The 18,134-nt window shown below is 38.3% G+C and overlaps 1 protein-coding gene across 3 annotated transcripts in view; it reads left to right on the top strand.

Annotated features, from left to right (window-relative positions):
• Positions 1 to 18,134, top strand: part of LCLAT1 (lysocardiolipin acyltransferase 1) — a 128,310-nt gene that overhangs the window by 68,295 nt on the left and 41,881 nt on the right. For all 3 annotated transcript variants that reach the window (XM_006767422.2, XM_015566346.1, XM_006767423.2), the window contains 2 exons: positions 8,465 to 8,611; positions 13,771 to 13,887. In XM_006767422.2, the coding sequence (XP_006767485.1) occupies positions 8,465 to 8,611; positions 13,771 to 13,887 (264 nt within the window). The remainder of the gene's footprint in view (positions 1 to 8,464; positions 8,612 to 13,770; positions 13,888 to 18,134) is intronic.

The raw sequence follows: 18,134 nt of genomic DNA, 5'->3' as shown, positions 1-18,134 counted from the left end.
TCTTCTGTGTTGTGGGTTTGGAGGTGCTTAGATGAGGCCCAGCTGTGAAGCAGTGCAAGCTTCGGCCTTCGTTTGGAAGTTCTGGGTCTCTCAGACCCAGCTGCAGTTAGGTAATTTTCAGATTGCAAAGGGCCAGGCCTTTCATATGCAAAAGCTTCTGCACACAGCTTGGGTGGGGCGGGGTCTCAGGGAATCCATAAGGTGGAACAAACAGCTATGGCTGATCCTCAGCCCTGCCCTAAGAGGCCCCGAATCTCAGTGTCCTGGTAATCTAATCGCTGCCAGCACCTCTGAGAGAAAGCCGCCCTCGAGTTCCGCCCGATGCCAGACAGTTCAATTTCTCCCCATATGAGTCTGGGTCCCCAGAGACTCGCCTGGAGCTGGAGTTCAGAGCCATCGGGAGCTTGAGACTCCCTCCCGATTGAAAAAGACAACCGCGTCCTCAGTTGCCAGCCCTTTCCACGTGTGCCTCCGTACCTTTGCACTTTACTTCTGCGCCTCCTCTGAGTCTCACTGTGCTTTTTTCTTTCCTTCTAGTTGTAGAATTTCCACTCAGCCAGCCTTCCTGTGGTTCTGGATGATGTCTGTTTTGTCTTTTAATTGTATTTTTGAAGTAGTTGTGCGAGGCAGCAATTCCGGTGTTTACCTATGCTGCGATCTTGGTTTCTCCTTGGTGGACCCTTTTTTAAAAAAATTTTATGCTGCTCTCCTGCTTTACAACTCAGAAAAATAAGACCAATATATATCTAATTTGGAGAAAACTCTCCACAAGACTCTGTATCAGTAACACTTCATCCTGTCAGTTTATTTAGTGCAACCAATGTATCGGTTTTGTCACTCACATTAGGTAAATGATCCTCATCACCAACTAACAACTGCTTGGGCCTTTCTGGAAGGACTCTCTACAGCAAGCATATTTGAATGCTTAAAATGAATCTCTGATACACACATCCCAAACTGAGGATGAAATCACCTGGTTCTGCCTTTTCAGCCTCCTATTGGCCAATCTCACAAAGGAACTTAATGTGGAGAGCCTGGCAGGCGGCTCTAGGGAAGATTTTCCTCCTTACTAAGATGAAAGGTTGATTGAAGGGCTGGTGTGCTCCTTTCCTGCTTTGGGACGTTATTGTGAGAGCACATCATACTTGGAGCTGCTGCAACCATCTTGAGCCCAAGAGGATGGCGTCTGAACCAGCCTTGGGGCCAGACTTAATTTTATGTGAGAAACATAAGCCCAGATTGTTTGTATGAATTTCATATGGTATTCTGTTATTTATAGCCAAAAGCATTCTGTTATAACTTGCTTTCCCCATTTCACCAATCTATAAGGAAAAGTATCTCATGATTGATGTACTCATTCAGTAAATTTTATTAAATGCTTATGAGTCAAGATTTTAATGAAAACTGTCAAATGAAATATAATAGACAGTATATAAACATGATTTAGTTTTATGGCTGAATATCCCATACACATCTCTGTGTATTTTCAGATATGTAACAGAGATCAGTTTCATCTTAACAAGTCTACTGCTAGGTGAAAAATAAGTTCTTAAAATTATTGATTTTGCCGTTTCAGTTGCCAGAGTTGTTTGGCTGAGATGAGTTTGATGATTTTTTTTTCCAGAGAAGGAAACACATTGGGCACGAACGTTCAGTTCAGCTAAGTCATGTGCCAGGCAGTATACCAGGATTATACTTCTTTCTAGGATTACATTGAGATCTAAGTAATTTAAATGAAGCTTCTGTTTTGAATGTGTTAGCTGACTTCCTAACAAATCTCAAGCCCTAAGCTGTGTGGAAGATGACAGTTTCTTCAATTGAGAGAAATGGCTCTAGATTTTAAGGTTATCCAATCAGTCACTTACTGAAGTCACTTCAGTACCTCTAAATTGTAATGGCATTTTAAAAGAGAAGGCAACATTGCAAAACTGGGGAAAACTGAATTAGCTGTTGTATTTATTATATATGTCATTTTCTCTTGGTACAAGAATCTTGTATTTTTCCCTGCCCCAGTCCTAGGCTCAGCATTTCTCTAAGGAAGCCTAGTTCCTTTTATTAAAAACTAGAGGCCCAGCTCATGAAATCGTGCGGGTAGGGCCCCTAGGGCCTAGCCTCCTGCAATCAGGGCCCTCTTCTGCCTGTTCGCCAGTCCCCAGGGGAACTCCGCCTCCACTGGTGGGCTGTCAGGTCATTGGGATCACCAACTCATCCCCAGCTGCTTGGAGGCTCTGGCCTGTGGGAAAGCAGGCACTGGGGACTTCACCTTCATGCGCATGCGCCGGGCAGGCAGCTGATGGAATGCGCTGCCCACTTGGGGCTGCTCACATGGGCGCCGCTGCCGCTGCTGTGGGGCTTGAGGCATTGACAGGATCTGCGGGGGCGCCTGTGACCTACCCATCCAGGTGTGAGCGGCCCAAGTGGGCAGCGCATTTCAATCAGCGGCCGGCTGGGTGCACGCGCATGGAGGTGAAGTCGCCGGCGCCTGCTTTCCCGCAGGCCCGTGCCCCTGAGCAGCTGGGGATGAGCTGATTATCCCAACAGCCTGACAGCCAGCCAGGTCCTTCTGCCACCCACCCTGATTTCCCTGTTCACCATCGCTGATCCATGAAGCCTGCAGACCGGGGGCAGGAACCAAGAGGTCAGCCATTCAGCCCGCTAGCCAGTCCCCAGTCCCTCCCCGCCCTGCTCATGGGCCGGGGAGGAGGGACCGAGAGGTGCTCAATGCACCTCATGGTGACAGGTCCTTTAGTCATCACGGACACTGGCTTTTTATATATATATAGGTGGTATTAGGGGAACTTCCAGTCAAGATGGTGAAGTGGGTAAACACTGCTTGCCGCCTCCTTTATAAAAATTGCAACTAAATTATAAACATCCATCATAAGAACCACCTGAAGACTAGCTGAACCAAAGTCCTAAAACTAAGATGTAAAGAAGAATCCACATTGAGAAGGGTAGAAGAGAGGTGGAGAAGTGGAACATCAGGTCCCACACCCATGGTGTGGCAATTGAGAGTCAGGAGGGACATCTCGGCTGTGGAAGTGTCACCAGTGAATGAGAGATCCTAACCCCACATGAGGTTCCCCAGCCCAGGGTTCTAGTGTCAGGAAGAGGAATCCTTATAACATCTGCCTGTGAAAAACAGCAGGGATTATATCCCAGAGAGATGGAGGGCTTTTAATGACCTAGGCACTCCTCTTGGGCTGCACATGGACTCACTTGCTCTAACCCCCAATACAGGGGCAGCAACTCACAAAGCACCAGGGACATAGAGGGAGGAACTTAATAGACTAGTTTCAGGGTGAGGGCTATAGGGGCAGCTTTCTCCAGACAGAAGTACTGGCAGTAGCCACTGCTGAACTCTCTTCCCTCCCAACCTACCAGTGACAGTGACAGATGGGTGCTAAATCTGAACTCTCCAATAATGAGCTATCAGAAAGAGAAATTAAGAAAATAATTCCATTTACAATTGCATCAAAAAGAATAAAAGACCTAGGAATAAATTTAACCAAACAGGTAAAAGACCTGCAGTTGGAAAACTATAAGATTGAGGAAGGTACAAATAAATGGAAGGATATACTGTGCTCATGGAAAGAAATAATTAATATTGTTAATCCCTAAAGCAAGCTATAGATAGATTCAATGGCTTTTTTCACAGAAATAGAACAAATAATCCTTAAATTTAAAACCACAAAAGATCCTGAATAGCCAAAGCAGTCTTGAGGAAGAATAACAAAGGTGAAAGTATAATGCTACCCGATTTCAAATTATACTATAATACTGAAAACAACATGGTACTAGCATAAAAATAGATCAATGGAACAGAATAGAGAACCCAGAAATAAACCCATGTGATGTTGAGAAAACCAGATACATACATGCAAAAAAGAAAAAAGAAACTGATCACTTTTTTATACATATACAAGAATAAACTCAAAATGGATTAAAGACTTAAATTAAGTCCTGTAACCATAAAACTCCAGAAGAAAATAGGCAACAAATTCTTTGACATTGGTCTTAAATTTTTTTTTTGGAAGGGGTGGTATGTTTACTTAGACAATTGGGGGAAGAGGGGTGGAAATAAATGGGACTATATCAAACTAAAAGTTTTTGCACAGCAGAGGGAACCATCAACAAAATGAAAAGATAATCCACTGAATGAAAGGAAGAAGATATTTGCCAGTGATACATCCTTTAAAGGGTTAATATAAAAAAATGTAAGGATATTACAAGTTAACACCAAAACCCCCCCCCCAAAATCTGATTTTTAAAATAGGCAGAGGACCTGAACAGACATTTTTCCCAAGGGGACATACAGATGGCCAATAGACATATGAAAAGATGCTCATCAGGAAAATGCAAATTAAAACCACAATGCGATATCATCACACACTTGTCAGAATGCTATCATCCATAAATCAACAAACAAGTGTTAGAGAAGATGTAGAGAAAATGGAATCCTCATGCACTGTTGATAGGTATGCAGATTGGTGCAGCCACTGTGGAAAAGAGTATGGACATTCCTCAAAAAATTAGAAATAGACTACCATGTGACCCAGCAATTCCACCACTAGTATCCAAAGAAATCCAAAATACTAATCAAAAAGATATATGCACACCTATATTCATTGCAGCATTATTTACAATAGCCACGATATGGAAGCAGCCTAAGTGTCCATCTGTAGATGAATGGATAAAGAAGAGGTAGTGCATATATATATATAATGGAATATTACTCAGCCATAAAAAAGAAAGGAAATTTGCCATTTGTGACAACATGGATGGAGCTAGAGGCTATTATGCTATGTGAAATAAGTCAGAGAAAGACAAATACCGTATGATTTCACTTATATGTGGAATCTAAAAAATAAACTTAATTGATGGTAACCAGATGGGTGACGGTCCAGGGATGGGTGTGAAAGGTGAAGGGATTAAGAAGTACACATTGGCAGTTATAAAGTCACAGGGAGCTAAAATACAGCATAGGGAATATAGTCAATAATATTTAATAGGTGTATGGTGCTAGGTGGATCCTGGACTTATTGAGGTGATCACTTTGTAAGTTATATAAATGTCTAATCACTGTTTTATACCTGAAACTAATAATATTGTATGTCAAGTGAAAATTAAAATAAATAAAAAGAAAAAGTTACTATGTTAATTAGTATAATGCAAATTAAAGTTTTGGAATATTGAAACAAAAAATAATAATAAAAGCAATGAAAGCGACACCATCAATTGCTAGCAAAAATTAAAAAATGAATAGTACTAGAAACTAAGACTTGGGCTCTGCTTATGCTCTGTATCACTTTCCTGTTACTGCTTGTAATGGAGTGGCTTCAACAGCACATCTTTACTGTCTCACAGTGCTGGAGGTCAGAATTCTGTCTACTTGACAAGGCAATGCTGATAACGTAAATGGGCTTTAGAAAGAAGATAGTAGTAGCAGTACCACGCCAGCATGCACAGAATCTGTCTTTATCAACTTGCCAGGCTCCTAGCCCTTGTCTGAGAAATTGAGGTGATAGAGGGAATGTCCTTTAATGGAAACGTATGCAAAAGTCAAGTTACTAGTATATAGCCTAATTTCAAATGACATGATCAGTTGCACTGTCATTTATCAGCTCACAGACTTATGAAATAAATATCATAAAAATGTACATTTTAAGATTTTAAATGTTAAGAGATATCTGGATATTGCTTTAAACGAATAAAATATGCCTGATGGCAATGAAATGAGAGCGGGGTGGGGGGGACTTCACGAGGTGTTCCTGTGATTTTTATGAAAGGGAAAAAAATGTTTAAGCTAAAAGCAGTAAAAATTCAAAAGCATTAGTGATGTATAAATGGAACACGACAAGGCAGAGGCACCAAGGGGCATATCCTCAAAGGAGAGGTCCAAGAGGCTGACTGATTCAGCCATTTGACTTCCCTTTGAGATTCCTGAAACATACAGAGCATTAGAAGAGTTTTATGGCACAGCTCCACAGATCTTGCTACTACTCCCTCCCCCCGCCCCCAAGGGAGCAACAGATACCCTCACTTGGATGGAGAAATACAGTCTGTCTGCCAGTATTGTTCAATGGTAGAACATCCTTTACAAAGATGAAGACAATTCAGAACTGACATTTGAGGAAAATGCACAGCTTTAAAGATAGTCTAGTACTTAAAAAATGCCAAGTTTAGCCTCTAAGGAATAGCTAAATTCTCTGAGTAAATGATGTCACTATGTTTAATAAGTACCCTTAGAGAGATTCAGGTATATATTGCTGTTTAGTACACTGGTTAAAAACATCAGCTTTGGAGTCAGACTGCCTACATTTGAAACCTGGTGTTACCACTTGGTTAGTTCTTTGAATCTCAAATGTGCCTCAGTTTCCTTATCCATAAAATAGGGATGATGATTTTACCTAATTCATAAAGCTGGTCTTGAGAACTAATTGAATTAAAGAAAAAATGCTTAGAACAGTACTAGGCACATAGTAATCATTCAATAAATATTAAAGTTGTTAATATGCAAAACTGTTAAAATGCAAAACTGTTGTATTTGCATTAACATTTTTTGCTATTTGTCCATAAGTTTTGGCCACTATTGAAAAAGGACCAAGTGTAAATCTTGAAAATTAAAGAGATGATTGCTGCAATAAGCTTAATTAGTAGGCCATCACAACTGAGATCAAATTAGTGAGCTGAATGATCAAGCCAAGGGATTTCCTTTGAACAGAATGCAAAATGAAAGGAGATGAAAAGTATGAGAGGACAGTTCCAGAAGTTTTAACATTTAACAGAAGCTCCAGACAGCAAGGTTGAGAGAATGAAGAGGGAAAAAAATATATTTAAAAATTGATCATTAAAGCTTCCAGAGGAAAGGAATTGGGTTATCTACACCAGTCAGGATGATGTCAGACTTCTTGTGAGCCTTATTAGATGATAGAAAACAGTGGAAATTAACTTTGAAATTCTGAGGGGAAAATGATTTGGAATTTGGAACTTTGTTTTCAGCTTTAGTAGCCTCCAAAATTGAAAACAAATACATTTCAGGGATGCTAAAACTCAAACATTTCTTGAAATTCCTTCAGGTGGACTAATAGAAGGACATCCTATCCTATATAATAAAAGGCTAATATGCAAATTGTCCCCTCGGGAATTTGACCAACTGGGAGTTTGACCGCTCGCTATGATGTGCACTGACCACCAGGGGGCAGCGCAGAACGAAGGAAAGCCCTGGCCAGCAGTCGGGGGAAGGAAGGCCCCGATTAGCTCTGATCACCAGCCAGGCCTAGGGACTCTACCTGTGCATGAATTTCATGCACCAGGCCTCTAGTAAGATATAAGAAACACTGATAAGCAAAGAAGCCAACAAACTTTAGGCACCTCAGCTGCAAGATTTTTTGTTAGCTATTTACTACAGTATACTATCTTTATCTTGCCTACCTGCTATTGTCTCTGTTAGCTGCATTTTTGTCCATCCATTTGCATTTACATATACTATATTACTGACTTGTTTTATCCATGGTCCCAGGTAAAATTTCTGAGAACTTTCTATTGGCTAAGATAGTTCATGTGTTTGGGCCAAGCATTTCATGTTCCATAGACTGTTAAATAGACTTTAGATTGGCTGACTTAAGTTAGGTATTTACGACAGTATATCTAGTAATTTCTGGCCAGGGAGGGATGGCTGGTGGATAAAACACAACTCTTTTAGGGCTGCCTCTTTGGTGACAAAGTTGATTTGCCTAGAGAAAGGGAATGTGATCACAATGTATGTACTATGATGAACATGTTTATAGCCACTGCACATTTTCTCTTTTAAATAAAATCTAAAGAAATGGCTAGCATTGAAAATAGCTGTTGAATTTAGAGATTGAGTAGTACAGAAGTGGAATATCAAAGTGTGCTCGTATACATGATTTGAGAACAATCTGATAGTCTAATATCTCTTGTAGGTAGCTTGATTAAAATACCTACAGTGGGGCCTTGACTTACGAGTTTAATTCATTCCGAAACCGAGCTCGTTAAGGAGCTCGTTAACTCCAATTACTCTATCAACTCAATGCAAAAAGAGACCTCTGGTATCTCAAAAAACTCGTTAGCCGAGACACTCGTAAATCAAGGCCCCACTGTATTTAATTATGATGGTTAAAACTTTGGTTGAGTTACTGATAAATATTAGGGAAGGTTTGTGTTTTGGTTTTTTTGTGTGTGTGTTTTTTTGATATTCTAATAGCTAGGTTTGGCTTGAAAAGAGGTTTTTGAGAATTTGGTAAACCCCAGAATTTAACAAACTCCTTTAAGAATATTTTCTGGTGTATGTGTTAATTTAACTCAAGATCTGTGCTGACTTTAAAGTATGATATTCTTATTATTGTACTAAATCATGGTAAACAAAAACATCCATATTATATTCAATAATATGGATGTTGGCAATAAAATTGTATGTAAATTCTTGTTAAATTGATCCTAGGTTGGGCCATGCAAGCTGCTGCCTATATCTTCATTCATAGGAAATGGAAGGATGACAAGAGCCATTTCGAAGACATGCTTGATTATTTTTGTGATATCCGTGAACCACTTCAACTCCTCATATTCCCAGAAGGGACTGATCTCACAGGTAAGATAGCCTGGGTTTGGATTCCAGAATTTTAAAAACTAAAGGAACTTAGGAATCATCTAGTCTAAACCAGCAGTCGCCAACCGGTGGTCCATGGACCACTTGTGGTCTGTGAGGTCTGAAAGGTTGGCGACCACTGTTCTAAACTGCTTTTTCCCCAGAATATATGACAGACAACCCTGGAGATCATTATTACATATACTTGCTATCCTAGAGCTTTCTGTTTTGAGTCTCAGTATATATTGTAGATACCAGCCTTTTATATAATGTGTATGAAACCACAAAAGCTCTGAATAGCCAAAGTAATCTTGAGAAAGAAGAATCCCCTTCCTGTTCTTTATATTTTCTGTTCTCTTCCAAGATATACTTATCCATGAGACCTTTTCTTTCTCCACTTCCTTCTTATTAGAAAAGCATCTGATAGTAACCAATTTCATTTATTGTTGATTTAAATTATTTTAAAGCCTTATCTTTAATATAAGCAAGAAAGGCTTTGTTCTTTCTCAGTAAAATTCAGCCATAATTGAGTTGTGGAGTGGACACAGAAAGACATAGTTAGGACTTCCTACCTGCCCAGATATCAAACTACATAGGCCAAGAATACTATTGGGTTTCCACAAGTTCTTTAAGAGATTAAAAATAAAATGCATTCTTTCATCTTTGCTAAGTCAGTAGTTTTCAATGTTTTAAACCACGGGTGATTTTTGTAGATGAAGCCTTCTATTGTAGGTTAGGATTTAAGACAGATTGAAGCAGCGGTCGCCAACCGGTGGTCTGTGAGGCCTGAAAGGTTGGCGACCGCTGGATTGAAGAACTGCTCTGGTTGAATGTGGGTGTGGGTTGGGGGGAGGTAAGCTTGGACAAGAAGCAGTTCTATAGAATTCTTCCATTCAAAAGAGCAAAATTTGCAAACTGTTAATACCCTGGTTACTTCAAGAAAGATACAGCAGAATTTGAGGAGGATCCAGTGCAGGGGTCCTCAAACTTTTTAAACAGGGGGCCAGTTCACTGTCCCTCAGACCGTTGGAGGGCCGGACTGTAGTTTCAAAAAAACTATGAACAAATTCCTATGCACACTGCACATATCTTATTTTGAAGTAAAAAAACAAAACGGGAACAAATACACTATTTGTATTTGCATGTGGCCCGCGGGCTGTAGTTTGAGGACCCCTGATCCAGTGGATGAAGGTCTGCTGTACAAAGGAAGACAGACTGAATTAGGACAGAACTAAAATCTAAAAATCACATAGTATGGAGAGATGGCAAATGAAATTGTCTTCCGAATCCTCAACACCAGATCGAGGAAACTAAGAGCCACTAAGAAGGGCAACTTAGAGCTTAAGAAAGGAGAATATGTAAATGAACATACTAATTCACTCTCTGGACATAGTAATGTATGGAACTAGTACCAAAAAGAGAATTCAATGAAAAATACAAATTACACAACTATTTAAGGAAGTGAATGGGTTTTTAAGCCATACTGTGTCAATACAGGAAATAAAAGTATTTTGGGAAACACTGATAGCAAGTAAGAACTCTTTGACTCATCTATTGCAGATGGAACTGAGCTACATGAACCATGGCAGTTTTAATGTACTACTAAATACATGCTTACTGTATAGTTGTATTTGATTTTTATAGCTAAAATTCTAAAAGTACTTGGATCACTGAGGATAATATTGTGTAAGCTTGAAAACATATTGTAAGTTGATTGATTACCAGAGGTAAACTATCACTGGGAACTTAAAACGGACAGAGCCATATTTAAATTTTATAATACTTACAATGTACAATACTTAAATTTGGGTTTTAAATTCCTATATTAGTGTATCACTTACCGAAATGATAGATTAATTTATACTTGTGAATGCCAAAATGCACTAAGAATGGGGACTTTGGAAGTTATTTAATAATTAAAAGCTAATGGAGTGAGAGCTCCCGGGTTGCTGCTCTTTGGTACATTAGATTTAAATGTTCATACATTAGACCTTCAGAGCCCACACAATATACATTTTAAACTTTTTTCAGTTTATATTTTCTCAAGTGCTTTTTTTAGGTGATGAACTTAATAAACATCTAGTTGCATATTTTCAGGGTCCAGAGTACTCACCATTACATGATGTAGTTGCATATTTTTTAAGTTAAAATGGCATATACATTTGTAAGGCTAACTTTCAAAAGCCAAACTGTTTGTCAAATAGAGAAAACAGACCAATTCTGAAACCTTAAAAAGCTTTTTTTAAAAAAAACAAAACAGTATTATACAGATAGTTTGAAGTTGGGATAAACATATTTTTTCAAGTAGCTACCAAAATACAAAATCCTTTCAGTTTTCAGAAAGTGTCTGTTAATTCAAAGGTGTTTTTAGTTAACCACAGTTAACTTGAAATTTGGGTTCTTAAGCCCAAAGAGAATAATGTTTTGTAATTCTCTTGAAGTTCTGATCCAGCTTGCTTGCACATTTTCAAATAAGTATATTTAACATATATTCTACCTTCATATGTTACTGTTGGTTATAACTTGTTTCTTGCTTATGGAAGTAATTTATGTTAATTTGGAGAAATTTAGACATATAGAAGTACAAGAATTACTCTAATCCTCCTGCCCATAAAGAAACACTATTTTGAATTTACTCCACTGTTTTTGTGTCATTTGGTTACTCACACACACACACACACACACAGGCATATGTATGAGTATAAAAACATACATATACTTTTAAACAAAATTGGAAAATTAGAATTATAATTTTCCTTGTACTTATGTTATATTGTAATCTCTCACATCATTATTCATTTTTTGAAAACATATTTTAAAAATTGGCTAGTTTTTTTTCTATTATATTGGTGACTAGAGGCCCGATGCACAAAATTCATGCAAGGGGCTTGGCCCTCACAGCCCTGTCTGGTTATTCTGTTCAGTCTAATTAGCATATTAGCTTTTTATTATATAGGATTAGTAAGTGTTGTCCTGAAAAACAGAACCAAAAGGATATGTGTGTGTATGTGTGTGTGCATGTAGAGAGAGAGAGAGAGAGAGAGAGAGAGAGAGAGTTGAGGCCCAATTACATTATGGAGAGTAATCTGCTTTACTGAAAGTCTACTGGTTTAAATATTAATCTCATAAAAAATACCTTCACAGAAACCTCTAGAATAATGTTTGGCCAATTTGACACAGAAAATTAACCACAATTTGTATGCCATAATTTTGGGTTCTGTTTCTCTGACTTGGAAAGATTTTCTTGGTTTTAACAAATACAAACATTACATGCAATTAAACACCCTCATACATAAAACTTCTTTTTTTATATATGAGTATTTGGAGCTTTATATACAAGACAAAGTTCCTACTTTCATGAAGCTTAAATTCTATGAGGAAAGCTAGATAAAAAATTAATAAGTTAATAAAAATATGTTAGGCATTCATAAAGCTGTGCAGAAAAATAAAGATAAGGAGAGTCATAGACGATGGGGTGTAGTGTGCTATTTTATAAAAGGTGGTTAGATTTAAGTAGAAACCAAATGAACAAACCAGAAAACCATGCAGACATTGGGGGAGAAGGCATTCTGGCTAGAGGGAAGAACAAATGCACAGACCCTAAGGTGGGAACATGTCTGGCTGGTTTGAGAACAGTAAAGTGGCCTGTCTGCCCATTGGAGTGGAAGCGAGTGCTGGCATTGGAGTGTTACAGGGGTGAGGTGACAGGACAGGAGGCTGTGGTCAGAAAGAGGGATGCTTGTGCAGTTACCAGTAACCCCAGAGTCTGGGTGTGGGTAGCTGAAGCAGGGATGGAGGGAAAAATCTGCATCTCTAATCTCTCTGTCTCTCGTTATTTCTACCTTCTCATATTGTGAGTGTATGTTTTAGAACTACTTGGATTTGTATGCACATTCTACAACAGAATTCAGTTTGTCTTCAGTTCCCTAAAGTCTGTGACGAGTTGAAGAGCAAAGTGAAGAGTAGTTAACTACTCATCCTTTTAGTGTCCCTGGGCTTCCTCATCATGTAAGCTGTCAATAAAATAGTATTTTATACTCCCGTGCCAGGACATTCTCCTCAAATGAATGTGAAAGGAGATTCCTACTTTTCATGTTTAGGTCTTTACTTTTGACTTATTGGGAATCTCTGGGTATTTAGTTCTTTGACTCAATTCCTCATTTATTTAAAAAACAACAACACACCTTTTACAGGAGTGTTCTTTGAATATTTTGAATCCATCTGTGGTGTTTTTAGGTTTGGGGACTCCATGGTCTTAAATTTACTCCCAGGAAAGTTGTGTGTGTGTGTCTTTTTCTTGTGACTTGGAATAGTCTGTGCATTTCAGGATACAGCTGAAGATTGCAGGTTCTAACATCTGCTGTCATCAGAAGCCATTTCATGATCTCCCCCAGGGGTTGAAGCCAGATTTCTGAACACTTTACTTTTTCCAAATATATTTGCTGAATCATGGGTTTGGTTCTTCTTGGAACTTATAAAGTTACCTCATGGATTGGAAAAAGAAGTTTTTGCCCACAGTTAGAACACATACTTTACTTTGTAACTATACTCAGCCAAACCATGTTCAGATGTTTGTACAGGATGTGCTAATCATGTGCCCAATCTGTTATGGAGTCGTTTTGGTTAGTAATATTAGCGTGCTCTGTGCCTGAGCAAGGAAGATATTTCACTTTGTGTTAAAACCCCAAATTATTGGGTTGAAAAAAGTTGATATACGTTTGGCAGATTGCTAGTCATTTCTTTTGCATATCTAAATCCCTTTATGTTTTATTAGCTTCTTATATTTTAGCATTTCAATTTTTATTATGTAAAGACTATCTTATGAAAATTTTCATTTAATAGGATTTTATTTGTATTTTAGTATTCACTGAATATGGACTTTTATGAAATCTCTAAGAATTTTAAAGATGAATTTATAAGTCATTATAAAAAGTTTATTAATGCCTTATAAAATTTTCAGAATTCCAATAAATACATAATTCTAGGATCTTTGGTAGGGATTTACTTAAGTGTTTATATCTTCTCATTTGATTCACTACAGTGTACTCAGTAATTACAGAAAAATTAACTGCTATTTTTATTAAAGAAATTGTGTAGCATTTCCTTACCTCAGATTATCTCCCTTTATTTTATGGCTTTTAATGGTCTATTGTTTTGTTTAGAAAACAGCAAGGCTCGAAGTAATGATTTTGCTGAAAAGAATGGACTTCAGAAATATGAATATGTCTTACATCCAAGAACTACAGGCTTTACTTTTGTAGTGGACCGTCTAAGAGAAGGTAAGCACCCATTTCAAAGTGGCAAAAATTGCTAATCTTTACATATACATATTCCTTTAGAATTTACAAAGCACTTTATATTTATAGAGGTACTATAATGAGATATTATATTTTTTACACTAAGTTGACCCCATGTACTAAAATTTATATATATAAAAGCCTAAGTGACCAAACGACCAGACAACTGAATGACCAGTTGCAATGATACAATGATACACACTGACCACCAGGGGGCAGACGCTCAATGCAGGAGCTGCCCTCTGGTGGTCAGTGCACTCCCACAGATTCACCAGCCAACCTCCTGCCGCCTCAATCGGCTGGATCACTGGCCAGGCCAAGGGACCCCACCCCTGCATGAATTCGGTGGGGTCCTGCACAAATTTGTGCACCGGGCCTCTAGTATTATATATTCTTTAGAAATATAAAAGATGTCTTTATAAAAACAAAAATGCTTCCCCCCTTTTTAGAATAGAAAGAAAATGATATCTACAGTTAAGCTATCATTCCATTTTTAAATGTTCTCAAAGCAGCGAAACTATCTTGAAAGTATCTTACTTATACTATAATTCTTTATAGCTTCAAAATATTTTTACATTCATTAATCCACTCCAACAAATGGTTGTGGTTGGTAGGAAGGCAGTAATGCTACTTCCATTTTATAGTTAAATAAAACTGGCAACTATGGTGGTTAGTAAAGTTTTGTAGGTCAGAGATAGAACCTCATTCGTCTGCTTCCTAGTTTTGGCTCGTACTACTAACTACCTCACACTTGCTTCTTGAGCCTTATCTGTTGAAGCAGTGGTCGCCAACCAGTTGTCCGCAGACCACTGGTGGTCCGTGAGGTCCGAAAGGTTGGCAACTGCTGGTTTAAGGAAACCTTTGGAGAAGCGGTCGTCAACCAGTGGTCCGAAAGGTTGGCAACCACTGTGTTGAAGGACTTAAGGGAACAAGGTTATTACATTGACAGTACTATACCCAACACCCATTTAAATGCTTACGTTTTGATGTTTTTATGTCAAAAACTAATAGTACATTTTACTATAGCTTCAGATTTACATGTATTCATACACATGTGTATATATAAATAGCACACATATTAATGTGTTTGTAAAAGGAACTATACAGAAACATGCTGAAGTGTTCATTAATTTTACAAGAACAATTGAAAGCCCATAGTCACCTAGCAGAAGAAAAACCTTGTTTGCATGTTTCTGCTTTCCACTCTGATTTCTGGCAAACCATATTGTATAATGGTGACATCTTTGACAAATGATCACTTTAATCTGATAATTGCTTCCTTGTCGCAAAACTGCTTGTTCCTAACATGAAAGGCCTTGAAACATTATGTAAGTATATGTAAGTACTATAAAGTTCTGTCTTCCTTCCTTAAATGGCATTGTTATTTCATTAGGGTTTAATGTCCTTTAAGATATTAAGTGTAAGCACAACTAATGCACCCTGCCAAAATGAGGCATCTTTACAGCTAAGTACCCATGGTTTTAAAGAAGTATTCAGTCAATCCAAAATTACAGTAAAAACTGAAAATGTGGACCCTGTTAGTTTGGCTTGCTTTTGGAATTCTGTGTTTATAGATAGTATGAAATGGATGTGTGGGCTTCACAGTTGTATTGTGTATGAAGAGCAAGTGTTCGTCCACTCATAGAGCTCATGGAGAATGCAGCTTTGTGTTCCCATGAAGGGCATGGGGAGGCACAGGGATATTAAAGCAGTGATGCTTTTTTACTTTGTCTTCTTCTTTTTTTAATGTTGTACCACTTATTGTGGCTCCCACTTCAGAATCACCCTTCTCATTTGGCAATATGTTTTCTTATTTCTTCACATAATCTGATATTTTATAGTATTTAATGATATCATTAAAGGTATTTCTGACAGCACGGAACACATCTACTGGATTTCTCTGTTAATACAAGTATGCTGTTGGAACACATCTTTTGCTAATAAAGATCTTTCTAAATGTAGGCAGAATCATTGAGAGATTATTTTATAGTGGATAAGGATATATCTATAGTTCTGAAATCTGGAAAATATTTTAGTAGCAAACTGATTTATCACTGTGCGGCATGTGATTCACTTAGTCATCACTCAGAGTACTAGTCAATAACCACGGTATACCATTTTCTTGCCAGAACTGGCAACTGACGCCCCATCCACCACTATGTATCAATAAAAGACACACGTCAGATGATTCTATTTGCTGCAGTTAGAAAAGTAGAATGGGACCTATTTACTATAATAATAATAGAAATAATAAATATGATGACAATTATTTTAGGAACAGCAGTTAACATATATTGAGTATTTGCTAAGTACCAGGCATTATGCTAAGTATTCTGTCAATTAATCCTCACAACAACTCTATATGATAGTTACCACTATTGATATTTAACTTGTAGAGCAAAAGTGAAACAAATTGAGGTGAAGTTCATCAGAGTTACTGGAATATGGTTTCTCTGACTGAGTAGCCATGCTCTTTCTACTATAACATGGTGCCTTTCATATTTGTGGCATGATTATGTTAATAAAGCACCGTGGTAATAATAGTGATATGGATGGTTTTCTTCAAGAAAATATTTTTAGAAACGAAAAAAAAAAGCCTAAGTGGTCAGATCATAGAGGGATGGTGGTCACAGGGAGGTGATTATAATGCTGCTTGAGATGACAAGGGGAGCCAGCACAGCCTAAGGAGGTGTCAAGTGAAGAGTGAGGGCAGCTCTGTTTTAGGCAGGGGTTTGGGGAAGGGCTGGTGTCAAGTAAACAGAAAGAAAAAGTTTCATCCAGAATCAGGGGTGAAGGGGATCTTAGAGGTCACCTAGGCCAGAGTATCCTTTTAGAAAAGGAATCTGACTCAGAAAGGGCCCAGCACAATTTTCTGGTTTTTAGGCCCCTGAGATCTGCTTCTGATCATTTGAAATAGAATTGTACACCTGAAACCTATATAACTTTATTAACCAGTGTCAACCCAATAAATTCAATAAAAAATTTAAAAAGAAGCTGCTGTTGAAACAAATGACCATTATAAATAAATACACTAATGGAATCCTGGAACCACATACTAAAACCAATTACCATTAAGTAACATCTTTATTGTTCACACATGTAACTGAATTCAGTGTTGCTGACATCCAATAGTCAGCACAAATGGGAAATGAGAGGTTTATGACATTAAGAAATTAAGGATAAAAAGTCTTACTAGGCAGCATTGAATAAGAAAAAATGCAAATTCTATGTCTGTTTAGAATATATTTTATCAAGATGAAGAACACTTAGAAAATAAACACCTTGAACTATAAAACCCATTATAAAACTTTATACAAATGTGTTATTTCTGGAATAATAACTCCAAAGAGTGCACCCCACCCCAGTACCAGTACCTTGATTTCCATAATCAGTGTACTTGCTTTATACTTTTACTAGATCATAACCATCTTAAGGTTATGGAATGTCCTGCACATAATAGATACTCACTCAGTATTAGCTGAATTGAATATTATTTTCTTTTATCTGAAAAGTAAGACAAGCACATAGTGTCCTACATCAGTATTTGTCATGGATGATTTATTTCAATTGTACCTCTTGTCATAGAGCATCTACACTAATAAAAGACAAACATGCAAATTGACCATACCTTTGCTATGCCTGAAGCCACACCCACCAGCCAATCAGAGCGACTATATGTAAATTAACCCAACCAAGATAGTGGCTGGCAGCCACGGAACTGGAGCAAGCAGGAGGCTTGGTTGCTCTACTGATGGAGGAAGCCAAGCTTCCCGCCACTTCTGAGCTCCACTCAAAGCAACAAAGTTTCAATTATAGAAGATAAATAAACCCCAGATACCTGCTTTCAGCTGGCCGTGGCAGCAGAGCTGGAGTGAGCAGGAGGCTTCCCTCCCGCCTACCCTGGCTGGCTCTGAGCTCTGCTCAAGGCTACAAAGTTCCAATTATAGAAGGTAAATAAATCCCAGAATAAAAAAGAAAAAAACCATGGCCATGGAACTGGAGCGAATAAAAAAAAACACAACCGAAAAAGGAACAGTTGGGAGCTTCAGTCACCAGGGGCCTTGGTCAGTCTGAAAACAGCCATCAGTCTCTCACCCAGGCTGGCCAGGCACCCCAGTGGGGACCCCCACCCTGAAGGGGGTTTGGGAAGCCTGCAAACAGCCATCAGCCTCTCACCCAGGCTGGCCAGGCACCCCAGCAGGACCCCCACCCTGCTCTGGGGCAACACT

This window comes from Myotis davidii, unplaced genomic scaffold, assembly GCF_000327345.1.
Source record: "Myotis davidii unplaced genomic scaffold, ASM32734v1 scaffold238, whole genome shotgun sequence".
NCBI lineage: Eukaryota > Metazoa > Chordata > Mammalia > Chiroptera > Vespertilionidae > Myotis > Myotis davidii.
Note: the sequence above shows the minus strand (reverse complement) of the source record. Positions and strands in the feature narration are given on the sequence as shown.